The 18,013-nt window shown below is 37.0% G+C and overlaps 1 protein-coding gene across 2 annotated transcripts in view; it reads left to right on the plus strand.

The window, feature by feature from the left end:
* CFAP91 (cilia and flagella associated protein 91) overlaps positions 1–18,013 on the plus strand; it is a 74,255-nt gene that overhangs the window by 7,724 nt on the left and 48,518 nt on the right. For both annotated transcript variants that reach the window (XM_024578035.4, XM_045185968.3), the window contains one exon: positions 11,264–11,445. In XM_024578035.4, the coding sequence (XP_024433803.2) occupies positions 11,264–11,445 (182 nt within the window). The remainder of the gene's footprint in view (positions 1–11,263; positions 11,446–18,013) is intronic.

An 18,013-nucleotide genomic window follows, 5' to 3' on the forward strand; every position in this document is an offset into this window, starting at 1 on the left:
CCCACCTCTCTACCCCACCCCAGCCAAACCCACCTCCCTCCCCTGCTTCCACCCTCCCCCTTGGTTTTGTCCACGTGTCCGTTATAGTAGTTCCCAAAAACCCTTCTACCCATTTTCCCTTCTCTCCTCCCCTCTGGCTATTGTTAGATTGTTCTTAATTTCAATGTCTCTGGTTATATTTTGTTTGCTTTTTTCTTCTGTTGATTATGTTCCAGTTAAAGGTGAGATCATATGGTATTTGTCCCTCACCGCCTGGCTTATTTCACTTAGCATAATGCTCTCCAGTTCCATCCATGCTGTTGCAAAGGATATAAGCTCCTTCTTTCTCTCTGCTGCATAGAATTCCATTGTGTAAATGTACCATAGTTTTTTGATCCCCTCATTTGCTGATGGTCACTTAGGTTGCTTCCAGTATTTGGCTATTGTAAATTGTGCTGCTATGAACACTGGGGTGCATAGGTTCTTTTGGATTGGTATTTCAGGGTTCTTAGGGTATAATCCCAGCAGCAGAATTTCTGGGTCAAAGGGCAGTTCCATTTTTAGTTTTCTGAGGAAATTCCATATTGTTTTCCACAGTGGCTGCACCAGTCTGCATTTCCACCAACAATGTACTAGGGTTCCCTTTTCTCTGCATCCTCTCCAACACTTGTTTGTTGATTTGTTTATGTTGGCCACTCTGACCGGTGTGAGATGGCTATTAAACCTCATTGTGGTTTTAATTTGCATCTCTCTGATGGCTTAGTGATGCTGAGCATCTTTTCATATGTCTCTGGTATTTTAAAGCTTCTTTTTCTAGTTTATTTTACTTACTGATTGCTTTCATATTTGTTTCCAGAAGATAGTTTTTTAAATAAATATTTTTCACACTGTGGATCACAACCCATTAGATGTCGTGAAATCTGCTAGTGGGTCATGACCAGCATTTAAAAAAAATTAAATAGAATAGAAAATAACCAAAAACATCAGCCGTATAGAGGGTAAGTTGTGTTTTACTCATAACTTTTGTTTTGGTGAGACATATACATTTGTTTATATGCATATGATGGTTATGATGTAAAATTTATTTCTTATTATGAGTTATAGTAAAAAATAAAGTTGAAAAATGCTGTAAATGTTCTTTTTTGCTTTCCTGAAACACACCTATTTGACAACAGTTCTTCAACATTTTATCAAGAAAGCTAATCCACCATGAAATATCTTTGAATACTAGAATTCTCAGTTACACAAAGCAATGTGATATACAGAAATAAATAAAACACGGTCTCTGTGCCACATGGGAGTGAACCGGGGTGAGAGGGAAGTAGCAGACAAGGGCTGGATCTGGGGTTAATGTGCAGTTCCCCAGCTTTTTATTTTAAGGTGAAGGAATGTGTTAGGGAAAATGTCCCACTAAAAATCTAATTTTTGCTATACTCTTTCCTGTGTCAATGTAACTTAACATTTCTGTAAAAGAAAAAACTCCAAGGTATATTCATGAAATGATCAGAAAAAGAAAACTTTTTAGAGGTCTCAAATTTCTGAACAGAAATTTAGATAGGGCTTGGCTTTCAAACAAGGATTCGGTTGCCCCTAGCATTATAGAATCTTATGAATAGAAATGTTATAAAATGTCTTTAGTCTGCAAGGTGTCAATTATGATGCCAATTCTCCTCTGATTGTTTAAGACTGTTTATGGACACCTTAGGCCCTTTCCTAATGGAGAGTAGATCCTCTGCTCTCCCCCTAGACAGAGCAGCTTCATGTGGTGTCAGTTTACCTGGGGCCAGCTTCCGACTTGCTTTGCATGAAATGCTTTGTATGAGCCAAATGTCATTTCAACTCCTTAACAGTTAGGGAGTAGCTACATCTATACAGTCCTAAAATTATTTTGGCCCTTTGAAGTTTTTCATTGCTTGGAGTATTTCTAGGCAACAAAGGCATGGATGGAACTGGAGAGCATTATGCTAAGGGAAATAAGCCAGGCAGTGAGGGAAAATTCCATATGATCTCACCTTTAACTGGAACATAATCAACAAATGAAAAAATTCTTGCCAATTCTTATATGTAATTTTTAAATTGAATTTATTGGGGTGACATTGGTTATAAAATTATATAGGTTTCAGGCATACAATTCTGTAACACATCATCTGTATATTGTAGTGTGTGTTCACCACCCCAAGTCAAGTCTCCTTCCATCACCATTTATACCCCCTTTCCCCTCTTCTACCTTTCCCTACCCCCCGCTTCCTTCTGGTAATCACCATACTGTTGTCTGTGTATATGAGGGTTTTTTGTTTTGTTTTGTTTTGTTTTTTTACTTAATCCCTTCACCTTTTCACCCAGCCCTTGTAAACTGCCCTCCCTTCTGGCAGCTGTCAGTCTGTTTTCTATCAATGAGTCTGTCTCCACTTTGTTTGTTAGTTTGTTTTGTACATTAGGTTCTACATGTGAGTGAGATCATATGGTGTTTGTCTTTCTCTGACTGGCTTATTTCACTTAGCATAATGCTCTCCAGGTCCATCCATGTTCTCATAAAGGATAAGATTTCCTCCTTTCTATAGCCAAGTAGTATCCCATTATGAAAAGTGTAAATCTAAGGTTTGCAGGTTTAGTTAAAAGTAATAGTGCTTAATATTAACTGTAACTCAACACGGTCTTTATAATTAATCCAATTACAGTGAGATAGTCACTAATTAATGGCCAAATGTTTCCATTCTGAGGGCAAAAATCTGATTTTTCATCTGGGTTGTAAGAGCTATAATGAAATATATACAATATGATTCAATTTATATAGAATTCTAGAAAATGCAAACTAATCTATAGTGACAAAAGCAGATCAGAGGCTGCCTGGAGACGGGATAAGGAGAAGAACGGGGTGGGAGTGATTGCAAAAGGGCATGAGGAAACTTTGGTGAGAGGGACAGTGGATATGTCCATTATCTTGTTTGTGGTGATGGTTTCATGGATATATAAATGTGTTGAAACATCAAATTGTATACTTAGAGCCATTTTTATATGTCAATTATACTTCAATAAAATTGTTTTTAAAAAGAAGAAAAAGAATGTTACTCGAGTAACCCCGAGTGAAGTCAACTCTGGGCTTTTGGCAGGGCTGAGTTTCAGGGGAGTGAAAATATCCCACCTTCTGTTGGCAGGGATGCACTTGTCCAGGGTCCAGCCACCCTGGACACCTTCTCTAGCCACCCCTTTTCTTGGCTGGCTGTTGGAGTTGTTACTTTGGATTCCATGTAAGCATCTTGGCAAAGAGGATACAAAGCTACTACAGTAAAAATATTCAGTGGTGGTCTCCAGTTCCATGGGTAAGGAGCTTGGAAGTTGCTACTCTGTTCTAACAATAAGTAAGAAGTTTTTCTGCCTTGGCTGGTGTGGCTCAGTGGATTGAGCATCTGCCTGCGAACCAAAGGGTCACCGGTTTGATTCCTGGTCAGGGCACATGCCTGGGTTGTGCGCCAGGTCCCCAGTGGGGGGTGCTAGAGGCAACCAGTGTTTCTCTCCCTGTCTTTCTCCTTCCTTTCCTCTCTCTCTGAAAATAAATAAAATCTTAAAAAAAAAAAAAGAAGTTTCTCTTGGATCTGTGTAGAGAGCAGCTGCCCAAGATTAGAGAGAGAGACAGATGCATATAGAGAGAAATGTATTCCCCCCAAAGAAATTATGAGTGGAAACTGCCCTGGGAACCAGTCGCCAGTAGGAAAACCTGAACTATGCTGACCAGTTGCTGGAGGCTCAGTGTGGGAAACTCTTGAGAATTAAAAACTTTAGGAGGACGTAGTCATGGGGACCTTTCACAGTTTTGTGAGATTTTCCTCCAGCAGCTCAAAAAGATTTTTATAGTAAATATTAGAGAAAATCCTCTCATGCTTCTGGCAAGGGGATGGAAAAGTACATTTTGAAATATGTCAGAGCACTCTTTCCTTCTTAACAAGGTCAGCTGTCAGTAGAAATTATTTAACCACAGCCTAACCTGTGTTATTATCAGAGCCTAACTGACCTGGGTGAAGGAAAATATCTAACTCCAGCTCTCTCTAGCCCTTGCCCCACCTAAGAGGGGTGTGGAGAAAAAAAACCCTGAGAAACACATGAAGTTCCCAGTCCTGAGGCTCACTTAAGGACTGAGACCTAATCGTAGGACAATAGAATACTTCCCCTCCCCACACCTTAACACCATATTACAGGTGGCCTACTATTCATAGTAGTTCTTCTTGCTCAGTCCGTCATGTCTATCTCTCAAGTAATTAAACGTCATACTGAAAGGCAAAAATCACAATTTGTAGAAAGCATAAGCATAAGAACCAAACATGGCAGGGATGTTGGAATTATCAGACAGTGATTTGAAGTGACTATGGTTAACATGCTAAGGGCTCTAAAGGATAAAGCAGACAGCCTGCAATATCAGACAGGCAGTGTAAACAGAAAGATAGAAATCTTAAGAAAGAACTAAAAAAATACTAGAGATCAAAAACTCTGTAACGGAAATGAGGAGTGCCTTTGATAGGCTCATTAGTAGACCAGACGTGGCTGAGGAGTCTCTGAGCTAGAGGGTACATTCATAGAAACCTCAAAAACTGAAAAGCAAAGAAAACAAAGACTCAAAAAAAAAACCAAAACAGAATATCCAAGAACTGTGAACAAATGTGAAAAACATATATGAACTGGGAATATCAGGAGAAGAAAGAGGGACCAGAATAGAAGACATATTTGAAACAATAATGACAGAAATTTCCCCAAATTAATATCAGACACCAGACTAGAGTCAGAAAGCTCAGAGAACGCCAAGCAGGATAAATGTCAAAGGGAAAAACAAAACCTACATGGAGGCATACATCTTGAAACTAAAGAAAATCAAAAATAAAGGAAGAAATCCGAGGAAGCCAGAGGACAAAAATACATGGTCTATAGAGGAACAAAGTGAGGCTCACATCTGACTTCTCAGAAGAGAGAGAAGTGAAAATTTTAAATGTTGAGAAAAAAACCCTATCAACCTCAAATTCTGCTTTCTGCAAAATTATCCTTCAAAAGTGAAGGAGAAATAAAGACTTTCTTAAACAATTAACAATCGAGAGAATTTGTAGTCATTAGACCTACCTTGCAAGAAATGGTAAAAGAAGTTCCTTAGAGAGAAAGAAAATAATATAGGACAGAAACTTGTATCTACATGAAGAGAAGAACAGTATCAAAGGCAAAATAAATGAAGGTAAAATAAACACTTTTATTTTTCTTAGTTGACCTAACAGATGACAGTTTGTTTAAAATAATAACAACAATAATATATTTGATTATGTGTGCATATATATATATATCTTATGTCAGAGTGGATGAAGAAACAAGAACCAACTACATCTTGTCAACAAGAAACCCACTTTAAAGACACAAATATATTAACAGTAAGTGGATGGAAAAAATATACCATTCTGACAGTGATTAAAAGAAAGCAGCAGTGCTATAATAATTTTCAGATATAGCAGACTTCAAATCAAGACAAATTATCAGGGATAAAGAGAAAGAGATGAACCCACCATCATAGTTGGTGACTTTCTTACCATCCTTCTATCAGAGATGGATAGCATCCAGAAAATCAGTAAGGCCCTACTTGAACTCGACAACACTATCAATCAACTGGATATAATTGATATCGAAAGGCTACTTTCATCCCCAAACAGCAGAATATACATTCTTATGAAGCTCACCTAGAATTTTCACCCAGATAAACCACATTCTGGGCCATAAAACACATTTTAACAAATGTAAAGAATAGAAATCATACCATGATCACAATGGAATTAAACTAGAAATAACAGAAAAATAACTGAAAATTCCCAAATACATGGAGATTAAATAATACATTTTTAAATAACACATGAATCAAAAAAGAAGTCTCAAGAGAAATGAAAAAATATTTTGAACTAAATGAAAATGACAGTACAACTTATCAAAATTTGTGGAATGCAGTGAAAGCAGTGTTTACAGGAAAGTTTACAGCACTGATAATGCATATATTAGAAAAAATATCTAAAATTAATCATCTAAGCTTCCACCTTGGAAAACTAAGAAAAGAAGAGCAAATTAAATCCAAAGAAAGCAGAAGAATTAGAGTATAAGTCAATGGAATTGATCAAGGAAATCAATAGAAAAAAATCAACAAAACCAAAAGCTGGTTCTTTGAAAAGATCACTCGAATTGATCAGTCTCTAGCCAGGCTAATTAAGAAAAAAAAGAGGCCAGCATTGTCCTAATACCAAAAGCAGACAAAGACATTTTAAAAAAGAAGAAAACTACAGACCAATATATCTCATGAACATAGGCACAAACATCTCCAACAAAATATTAGCAAATTGAATCCAACAATATATAGAAAATGTTGTACATCACAACCAAGTCATATTTATCACAGGTGTGCAAGACTGGTTCAGCATTTAAAAATCAATTAATGTAATCTCTCACATCAACAGGCTGAAAAAGAAAAATCACATGATCATAAGTAATAGAGGCAGAAAAAGTGTGTGACAATACCCAATACTCATTCATGATAAAAACTCTCAGTAAACTAGTAATAAAGGGAAACTTCCTTAAGTTAATAAAGAACATGTATTGTACAAAAATCTACATCATACTTAATGATGAGAAACTCAAAGTTTTCCCACTAAGATCAGGAATAAGGCAAGGATGCCCCCTCTCACCACTGCTTTCAGCATTGTACTGGGCGTCCTAGCTAATACAGTGAGACAAGAAAAGGAAATAAAAGGTATACAGATTGGAAGAAGAAATAAAGATATCTGTTAGCAGATGAATGTTCATCTATGTAGAAAATCAGAAAGAACCGACTTAAAAAATCCCCCCTGGAACTAATAAGTGATTATAGCAAGGTTGTAGGATGCAAGGTGAATATACAAAGTCAATTGTTTTCCCATATACCATTAACAAACCAAGTAGAATTTTAAATTAAAAACAATATCATTTACATTAGCATCAAAAAATGAAAGACTTATGTATAAATTTAACAAAATACATACAAGACCTATGTGAAGAAAACTACAAAACTTTGATGAAAGAAATCAAAGGACTAAATAAAAGGAGAGATAGTCCATGCTCATTGATAGGAAGACTCATTATTGTCAAAATATCTTCCCAATTTGATCTATAGGTTCAGTCTCAATCTAAATCCCTGCCAGGTTATTTTGTGGATATAAAAAAAGAAATGCCCTGAGTTTTTGAGAGATAAAAGACCCAGAGTAATCAGCCCAGTATTGAAGAAGAACAAAATTGGAGGACTGACACTACCTGACTTCAAGATCTTCATTAAACTGTGGGAACCATGACAGTGTAGTATTGAGGAAAGAAAAGACAAATCAATGAACTGGAATAGGAAGTTTATAAATAGACCCATATACATATAATAAACTAATCTTTGGCAAAAAGAACAATGGAGCAAGGTGAGTCTTTCTCAACAAACAGTACTGGAACAACTAGGCATCCACATGCAAAAAAAAATCTAGACACAGGCCTTAAACCAGGGGTGTCAAACTCATTTTCACGGGGGGCCACATCAGCCTCACAGTTGCTTTCAAAAGGCTGAAATAATTTTAGGACTATATAAATGTAACTGCTCCTTAACTGTTAAGGAGTTGAAATTACATTTGGCCCTTTGAAGGCAACTGCGAGGCTGATGTGGCCCCCAGTGAAAATGAGTTTGACACCCCTGCCTTAAACCCTTTATAAAAATTAATTCAAAATGAATCACAGACTTCAATGTAGAATGCAAAACTCTAAAATCCTTAGAAGGTAACATAAGAAAAAAATAGATTACGTTGAGTATGACAATGACTTTTTAGATGTAACACCAAAGGCACAATTCATTGAATAAATGATGGATAATCTGGACTTCATTAAAATTAAAAACTCTATAATAGACAATGCTATTAGAATAAGATAAGTTACTGAATAAGAGAAAATATTTGCAAAAGCATGTCTAATAAAGGACTGCTATTCAAAATATACAAAAAACCCCCCAAACCCTCTTAAAACCACAAGAAACAACCAGATTCTAAAAAAGGCCAATGACCTTAACAGATACCTCATCAAAGAAGATTAACAGATGACAAATAAGCTTTTCAAATAAGCACTTGAAAAGATGCCCTATATCATATGCCATCAGGGAAATGCAAATTCAAACAACGAGATACCACTACTATTAGAAGGCACAAACTCTAGGATACTGACTAACCAATGTGGAGCAACAGGAACTCTTATTCATTGCTAGTAGGAATTCAAAATGCTGCAGCCACTTTAGAGATAGTTTGGTGGTTTCTTACAAAACTAAACATACTTTTATGTTATGATCCAGCAGTTGTGTTCCTTGGTATTTACCCAAAGGAGCTGAAAACTTATGTCCACAAAATACCTGCATCCAGATATTTATAGCAGCTTTATTCATAATTGCCAAAATTTGGAAGCAACCCAGATGTTCTTCAGCAGGTGAATAGATAAATTGAGGTACATCCAGACAATGGAATATTATTCAGCACTAAAAAAACAAAAGCTGTCAAGCTAAGAAAAGACATGGAGAAAATTTAAATGCATATTACTAAGAAAAAGAAAATCTGGAAGGGCCATGTTCTATATGATTCCAACTATATGACATTCTGCATAAGGCAAAACTATAAAAATTAATAAAAAAATTTGGTTGCCTAAAACAGCTCTAAAAAATAAAGTCTTTAAAAATGCAAACATTCAGCTGAGTGCATACCAACCCAACAGGCTCTGGTAGCTTTATGAAGTTTCTCTGTGTGTGTAGTTTTGCTGGCCTGGAAGGGGAAATCTAGAAGGTTATGCGTGTGGCCGACAGTGCAGGCGTGCTCCTGGTGCCTGGGCGGTTGCGAGGTGGAAGGGCCTGGATGAGGGAACAGAGCAGCAGCACCGCTGCAGGTCGCCAGGGCCAGGGTGAGTGTGCCTGACGATGGGTCCAGGACAAAGCAGGGCTCAAGCCAAGGAGGGAGCAGAATAGGGTCTCTGGTTTTGGGTCCTGATCGAGGTTGGGTATAGGTGGGAAAGAGATTATTCATTGCTCTTTCTTATTCACATTTTACTCTCCCTAAACTAACTGAAATGGAAAATAGAGAATAGGTTGGAAAAAAATAACAAATTAGTTAAGAAAGAAACTATTGTTATCATAGGACTTCTGTGAAATTATCACTCCTCCTTTGCATCCTCTTCTCCGACCCACCTTAAGGATCCCGCGTCATCAGGAACCTTAGTCAGAAGGCTTCATTAAGCTTTATCATAATCTGAGCATACTTGATCAAATGGTTCAAATCTCTAATTATTTAATGTGGAAGACAATTTATTCTCTTGATTCAAGCTAATGGTGTTATGATAATATATGATTTACAATGATATAAAGCTGATTTGAAGTTATTTCCTCAAGTAGAAATTATAGTAGAATAACTTCTGCTGAAAACATAAACTATAAATGCTATGTTGTCTACATATGTTAGAAATTCATAGCAACTGCTGAAAAAAATAATTTCAATATCCATTAGAATTCAGCATTAAAAACAACTTAAAGTACTGACTTATTACAGCTTGAACCTTCAAATAGATGCTTCTTTGTAACTGGATTGAGGTGCATTTTCCCTAGACTTAAACTGTTAAACTGCCTTTGATTGTTTTTTAAAATGAAAATCTCTCTTATTTTGCCATATTTAGTTATTTGTTTATGTAATTTAACCAATTTTTCTACCAACTAGAAAATATATTTTCTTTTAAATGCAAGTAGCTGTATTTTTTTTTTAATTTTAAAAGTAGTACATGTCTAGGTTTTAAAAAACTTGAAAATTCAGAAAACTATAAACATGAAGAAATTGTCTCTATAATCCTACTATCCAGATATAACTGCTGTTATTATTTTATTGCATGCCGTGTAGGGATTTTCTATGCACAAAACACAGTTTTTAAAAACATAAAAATGTACTCCTATTATAATACTGCTTCATAGTGTTTCTTTTATCTACTTTACATTAAATCTTGGGCATTTTTGTATGTTCATAAATACAGGTTACATTGTTACTTTTAACAGCAGCCTAAATTCTATTATGAGTATGCCATATTTTAAACAATTTTTCTATTGACGGTGATTATTTGGGTTTGTAATTTTTTACATGTGTAGGTGAGACTTGGTGAACACGTTTGCATGTGTCTGTTATTTGCACACTTGCCCTGTTATTTCTGAGCATAAATTACTAGGAGTACAATTGCTGGGGACAAAAGGGTGCTCTAAGGGTTTGATATATAATCATTCAGTTTCCTGCTCGTTGGGTTGTAGTTATTTGGGTTTCCAGCAACAGTTTATGAGAATTCTTGTTTTTTCACAACTTTATCAATGTTAAGTGCTTTCGATTAAAAAAAATTGCTTATGTAACATAATAAAATAGCATTTGGTGTTTTAATTTGCTTTTCTTTGATTATTAATTATGTTCACTATCTTTTCATATGCTTTTTAGGTTTACTTTTTTTGCTTTGTGAATTTACCCATTTTTTCCCCATGGGTGTTCATTTGTCTTATGGATTTACGAGAGCTTTTTATATAGAAATGGCTGCTTAATTTTTTATCATATCAAAACCTATTTCCAAGAGTGAGATTCACATTTTAAATTTGTTTATGATATTTTGAGGTATAGAAATTTCAACTTAAATTTAACTCTATTGATCATTTGCTTTTATAGTTTCTGGCTTTTCAGACGATATATGTACTTATGCTTCCTATTAGGACTTTTATTAGTCTCACTTTTAAATTATTTTACATTTTCTGGAATTCACTTTTTTTGTGCAAGGGATGAGGTCCTTGTCTCTTTTCTGCTCCTGTACTTGCATTTCTGAAGGGAAACAGGTAAAATTGAGTGTGTAACTAAAAGCAGAGAAGAGGGAAACCAGAGAAGTAGCAATTCTGAATAGGTTCAGAAGTAACTGTAGGACATCCTAGAATCTTTATACAGCTCTATATACGACAGCTCTGCCCAGTGATACTCAGATAAATAGGCACTTTTGTGAGTATATCTAGGTCTTTCTGACCCTTCAGTTTCTTGGCAGAGGTGAGGGAAAAAAAAGGCAATTCTCTCAAGATTATTGGGCATAATCCTATTTAAACTGGATTTGTAACCTGTCAATGTTAAAGGGGAGAGGACTTAGTGAAGCTCATTTATTTCTACTTGATTATATAATATTCTAAGTGATTGTATCAGGTTTTAATTTTTAAAACAATTTTCCCTTTTAGGATACAGCCATATACTTTTCCTCCCACTTCGACTAAGTACCCACCCATCACTTCAAAGTGTACTGTGGGCACTCAGACTGATTACCGCGATTCCGAAGCTCAAACAGATCCGTACTCTCCAGAATACGTAGTATGTCAGGATTCAGTCCCTGAGCTCTTGACCCTGGCGACTCTGACTTGGGGTGAGTTGGTAATTCTCTTGCATATTTGAAGGTGACAGTCCTGATAACCATGCTAGCTATTGAGTTCCTGGAAATTAAGATCACATAAAGGCAACTAAGTATCTTGCTTAGTGGAGCTACTTCACAGACTGATACTTTTTCTGATATGTTTGTTCAAAGAGAGTTACATCTTTTTCACTGTAAGGAGGCTTATTGTACTTTATTCTTGAAGCTGCAGTTATATTTTGGCTTAATTTTTTCCCTAATCAATGTTCTTTATTTTTTTAAAAATAAATTTATTGGGGTAACATTGATTAATAACATTATATAATTTCCAGGGGTACAAGATTATAATTCAATGACTGTTCTAACTACAGAAGTCTAGTTTCCTCCCATTACCATATACTTGACCCCCTTTACCCACACGTTGCCCTTTCTTCACCCCCTTTCTCCCCTGGTAACCACTATCTTTAAGTTTGTTTTTGTTTGTTCTGTTAGGTAGTTTTTGTTTTATATTCCACATATGAAAAGGGAACCCTTGTACACTGTTGACGGGAATTTAAGTTAGTGCAGGCACTTTGGAGAGCAGTATGGAGGTTCCTTTAAAATTAAGAATGGAAATACCATGTGATCCAGCAATTCCTCTTCTGGGGTTTACCTAAATATACGAAAACCCTTATTTGTAAAGATATATGTACACCTATGTTCCTTGCAACATTATTTACTATAGCCAGGACATGGAAACAACCCAAGTATCTGTCCACTGGTGGATGATTGGATTAAGCAGATGTGGTACATATGTACAATGGAATACTACTCAGCCATAAAAAAGATAAAATATTGCTATCTGTGAATACATGGATGGGTTTTGAGAGTATTAATTTTGTGATAGCTTTGCTGACCACTCACCTCCTTGCTTTCATTGTTTCTCCTAGTGAATTAACTCCTTTTTTACACATAAACCTTCTTTGAATGTATAGTAAATTTCAATATATTATCTTACTTTTCCAAAATATCTTGGAATTTATCAAAGCTCTCTTACATACCTTATTGGATGATTTCTTTTGCTACTATCTCTGAAATGCTAATATCTTTCAGGCTCAGAAATTCACTCTGAAAATAATAAAATCTAGCCTAAGCCTACATTATATGAAACTATAAGAATTAATAGGAGAAAGGACCTTTAGGAATTGTTAGACATTAGCTTATCAAATTCACTTGATTGTAGCTGGGAAACTGAAAACCAGAGAGGCTGACCCCTCCAAGGTCATAGAAATAGTATGCTATAATGATTTTTATTGAAATGAGATCACTTTTGTTTTACCATTGTAAGGATTGCTGTGGTCGAGTCTGCATCACCAGCAGTGAATTTACTTATTTGTGAGCTCCAGTTTCGATTCTTGTTTCCTGGCTCACTTTATAAATCCAGAATTAAGCATTCTTGACACCCATGCTTTGACACAGAGGCTCTATTTTCAGGCCTAGATGGCAGATTAAAAACATATTGAAACCTTACCCTTCTGCACTGAACACATTAAAAACATATTATAAAAATTAATAAACACATAGCCACACTTAAAAACAAGAACGAAAATTTCTGTAGTCTAAAGTGGAGATGTCCCCTTAGAGAAATGGCTAGGAACATAGAGTGATGATGAGTAGGGAGCTGGATCCGAGTTACCTGCCTGAACAGGAGGGCAGAAACTTTTCTCCTGTTCATAGGTGGGACTGAAGTCCAGTGCCTGCCTGTCGATGATAACAGCCAGAATTGAGTTAGGTAGTCCTGCCTAGGGCCTTGTACTTTACCTCCTGATGTGCTGTGGGCTTAGCATTGAGCTGAGTAGGACAAGTGCCAGGTTTTCTAAAGCAAGAGATCCAGCCAGGGCTCAGAGATGTTTCACTGGGCAGAGAAACCTAATCTGGAGACCTGCTCCCGGAAGCACTGAGGTTGGAGCGTCAGGACAAATCTCTGTGAGTCAGGCCTACCCCTTCGTCTGTGAGGCCGTGGGTAAGGGTTCACACGGAGGCCCACGTACTATATGAATAGATGTTTAAAAATTATAAATTAAGCTAATATCTGTTAAGTAAAATACATTCTGTATTTTTCACAAATAGTGCTTTATTAACATGTTGAAAGGACAAGTTTAAATTTGTAATTCATAAACCCCATGTTGGAAAGTTGTGAGACAGCCTATGGCCTGGCCCTTTCTCTGTCTCTGTTCCAAGTCATGAAGGGCCTGTCATGTATGCAGGTATTACCCCACCTCACTTTCCAATCTCTGTTTACACATCTCTGCAAACAGCTGACACTTGGCCACCTCTTGGGTTTATAGGTGAACGAATAGCAGCGTACAGTCTGCTCTCAGGGGTCTGAATCCTGGGAAGAGGCCCATGTAGATTTGGGAGGTGGGCTTGGGGTCATCTGTGGAAGGGTCTCTAAGGGTAGGACTAGAACCAGGTGGGCGTATTCCCATGGACTCCTCACATTGTGATGACAGGCAGGGCTCCGAAGAACTCGACTGTGGAGCTGTCCCTCTCGCCAGGTCAAAAAGTACAGCTGTTCAGGGTGCTCATGAGAGAAACCTGCAGGTGATTTCAACCCAAGTTACAAAGCATCAAAGAGACACACTGGGAGTGATCCACAAAAAATAGAGAAAATGAAAGAATAAGTTATTGAGCAAACAAAGCAAGTGGAGCAATTTGGAAAGGACTCAGGAAGTACTTTTTAAATCCCCAAAGAGGTGAAGACGGAAATAACAACAATGAAAACAAGAGTGGGAGCTACGAAAAAGAACCAGGTGGAATCATTGGAAGGAATAGTAATTAGCTTTAAACTTGATTAGAAAACTGTGAGTGAGAATTTCTGAGTTGAAGGAGAAATATATTGTTTCACAAATGGCAGAGGGGAAAGAGGAAATAACAGGGAGCTGTAAGGGGGCTTAAGCAAAGAAAAAACAGTGAAGAGAAAACACATAGTAAGATGTCAGAAAAGTGTTCAATCATTTTAGTAATCAAAATACACAAAAGTGACTTAAACTTGCCTCTTAAAAAAGTATTCTTGGGTTGGACTAATAAAAACCCAGCATAAGGAGCTTGCTATTTATAAATTAGCACTGCAACTTTGAAAATAAAGAGATGGAAAAATATACTGATAGCTAACCCAAAGAAAGCTGATGTAACAATGTTAATATTAGACCAAAGTTAATCAGAAAACATTAAAAGGGCAAATGAAGGACAGGTAATGCTATAAAAGCATATATCTGTCATGAACCTGTATGTACCCTAGACTCAAAATGTAAAGCAAAAATTGATTGACTCATGAGGAGAAATAGACAAATCCCTATTAATGTGGATTTTAATGCTCTTCTTTCAGATTAAGCTATCAAAAGTTAGAAAGGATTGGTGACTTGAACAAGATGATTAATGTGCTCATTCACATAAGAGAGTTTGCGCGTGGTAGGCCGTGGCCAGGCCTGGGGCCGATCTGACTGCGCGTTAAGAGCAGAACGCGGAGATACTTGGCTGCAGCGCGGCAGTGACAGAACACGGCTGTGGGCTCCTCTGACTTGGCAGAGTCCTCACTTCACGAGTTTATAGTCATTGGATTCTTGAGAAAGACACCACTATAATTCAGCGGGGAAAAGGAGGTCTTTCCCAATAAATGGTAATAAAACAATTAGATATCCATGTGCAAAACCCCAAAACACAAAAAAGCTTTGATTCCTATTCCTACTTCAATGTAGTCCCAGCAAAAAACCCAACAGGTGTGTGCTTGTGTGTGTATAAATTGAAAAACTGATTCTAAAATTAATCTGGAAATGTGAAAGGGCCAAAAGCACTCAAGACAAATGTGAAAAAATAGAACAAATACACACTAACAGATATAAAAACTTACTATAAAGTTGCAGTAACTAAAGAGTGTGATATATTCTCAATGACAAACAAATATGTCATTGTTATAGAATGGAGTCCAGAAATTAAATCACAGATAAATATCATCTCATTAAAACAAAGATGACACTGCAGTGTAATTGGGGAAAAATGGTCTTTTCAGTACATGGTGTTGAGTCAATTAGTCATCTGGAAAAAAGTGCCTTGATTCCTATTTCACACAACAAATGAAAATCAATCACAGACGTTAAGTGTGAAAGGTGAAACAATAAAACTTTTACACAGAAACATAAAAGAATATTTTCATGACCTTAGGTAAGCAAAGATTTTACTTATTATTTTTTAAATGTATTTTATTGATTACACTATTACAGCTGTCACATTTTTCTCCCCTTTATTCCCCTCGGCCCTGTACCCCACATCCCATCATCATTCATTCCCCCACCTTAGTTCATGTTCATGAGTCATACATGTAAGTTCTTTAGCTTCTCCATTTCCTACACCATTCTTAACCTCCCCGTCTATTTTGTGCCTACCATTTATGCTTCTTATTCTCTGTACCTTTTCCTCCCTTCTCCCTCTTCCCCTTCCCTGTTGATAACCCTTCATGTGATCTCTATTTTTGTGAATCTGTTCCTGTTCTAGTTGTTTGCTTAGTTCATTTTTGTTTTTTTAGGTTCAGTTGTTGATAGTTGTGAGTTTGTTGTCTTTACTATTTGTAGTTTTGATCTTCTTTTTCTTAGATAAGTCCCTTTAACATTTCGTATAATAAGGGTTTGGTGGTGATGAACTTTAACTTGCCCTTATGTGGGAAGCACTTTATCTGCCCTTCCATTCTAAATGAAAGCTTTGCTGGATAGAGTAATCTTGGATGTAGGTCCTTGCCTTTCATAACTTGGAATACATCTTTCCAGCCCCTTCTTGCCTGCAAGGTTTCTTTCGAGAAATCAGCTGACAGTCTTATGGGAACTCCTTTGTAGGTAACTGTCTCCTTTTCTCTTGCTGCTTTTAAGATTCTCTCCTTCTCTTTAATCTTGGCTAATGTAATTATGATGTATCTTGGTATGTGCTTCCTTGGGTCCAACTTCTTTGGGACTCTCTGAGCTTCCTGGACTTCCTGGGAGTCTATTTCCTTTGCCAGATTAGGGAAGTTCTCCTTCATTATGTGTTCAAATAAGTTTTCAACTTCTTGCTCTTCCTGTTCTCCTCCTGGCACCCCTATGATTTGAATGTTGGAATGTTTAAAGTTGTCCTGGAGGTTCCTAAGCCTCTCCTCATTTTCTGAATTCTTGTTTCTTCATTCTGTTCAGGTGGAATGTTTATTTCTTCCTTCTGCTCCAAATCATTGATTTAAGTTCCAGTTTCCTTCCCTTCACTGTTGGTTCCCTGTACATTTTCCTTTATTTCACTTTTCATAGCCTTCACTTTTTCCTCTATTTTGTGACCATATTCAACCAGTTCTGTGAGCATCCTGATTACCAGTGTTTTGAACTGTGCATCTGATAGGTTGGCTATCTCTTTGTTGCTTAGTTGTATTTTTTCTGGAGCTTCGACTTTCTTTCATTAATGCCATATTTTTTTGTCTTGGTGCACCTGTTATGTAGTAAGAGGCAGATCCTTAGGTATTCCCTAGGGTGGGGCAACTCACACTGTAGCGCTGTATGTGAGGGAAGTGTCCATGAGGGAACAATGCTGCTCTCTTGGCTCTTAACTGGCTTTCAGTCACTTCCCCCACTACCCACAAGCAAATTGGGCCCTTCTGTTGCTGATTCCCAGGTGGTAGAGTTTATATATGTTCTAGGACCCTGTGGGTTTCTCCAACAAACTCTCCTGTGAGGTTGGAAGTTTCTCCTGATGCTGTAACCCCCACAGGTTTTTTTCAGTCAGAGGTTTTGAGGCTTCATTTCCCTGCACTGGAACCCTGGGTTGCATGGTCTGTCTTGTTCCCCAGTTGTTCCTTCCAGTTTATCCACATGGAAATGTGGGACCACCTGCTCTGCCAGCTGCTGCCTTGCTCACTCCAGTGCTCCAGCCACTGCATTGCTATAAGTCCTCACCACCCTGGCTGCCTATCTCCACCCCTCCTACCAGTCTGGATGAATGTTTCTTCTTTAACTCCTTGGTTGTTGGATTTGCACACAGTTCAATTTTCTGGCACTTCTGGTTGTTTTTTTGTTTTTAAATTTGTTGTTGTCCTTCTTTTGGTTGTGTGAGGAGGCAAAGTATATCTGTCTATGCCTCCATCTTGGCTGGAAGTCCAGTAGACAAAGATTTTATTAAATAAGACAAAAAATGCCAATAATAAAGGGGAAAATGAGAAATTAGATCACATTAAAATTAAGAACGTCTATTCACCAAAAAACCCCAAACAAACAACAAAAAAACCCCACAAAAAACCAAACAAACCACACATTAAAGTAGTGAAAACGCAGGCTGCACATTGGTAGAAGACATCTGCACTATAGCTATATGTAACAGAAGACTCAGAGCTACGACACATAAAGAAATCCTAAAAAATCAATAAGAAAAAGACAACCTAACAGAAAAATGAGAAAATAATGTGAGCAGGCACTTAATATGAGGATTTTCAAATGATTAATTAACACATGAAACAGTATTCAACTTAATTGGTCATCAGAAAAATGCAAATTAAAATCTCATGTGATACTATTACACACATACCAGAAAAGCTAATATC

The sequence above is a fragment of the Desmodus rotundus genome, chromosome 2 (genome assembly GCF_022682495.2).
Source record: "Desmodus rotundus isolate HL8 chromosome 2, HLdesRot8A.1, whole genome shotgun sequence".
Taxonomy (NCBI): domain Eukaryota; kingdom Metazoa; phylum Chordata; class Mammalia; order Chiroptera; family Phyllostomidae; genus Desmodus; species Desmodus rotundus.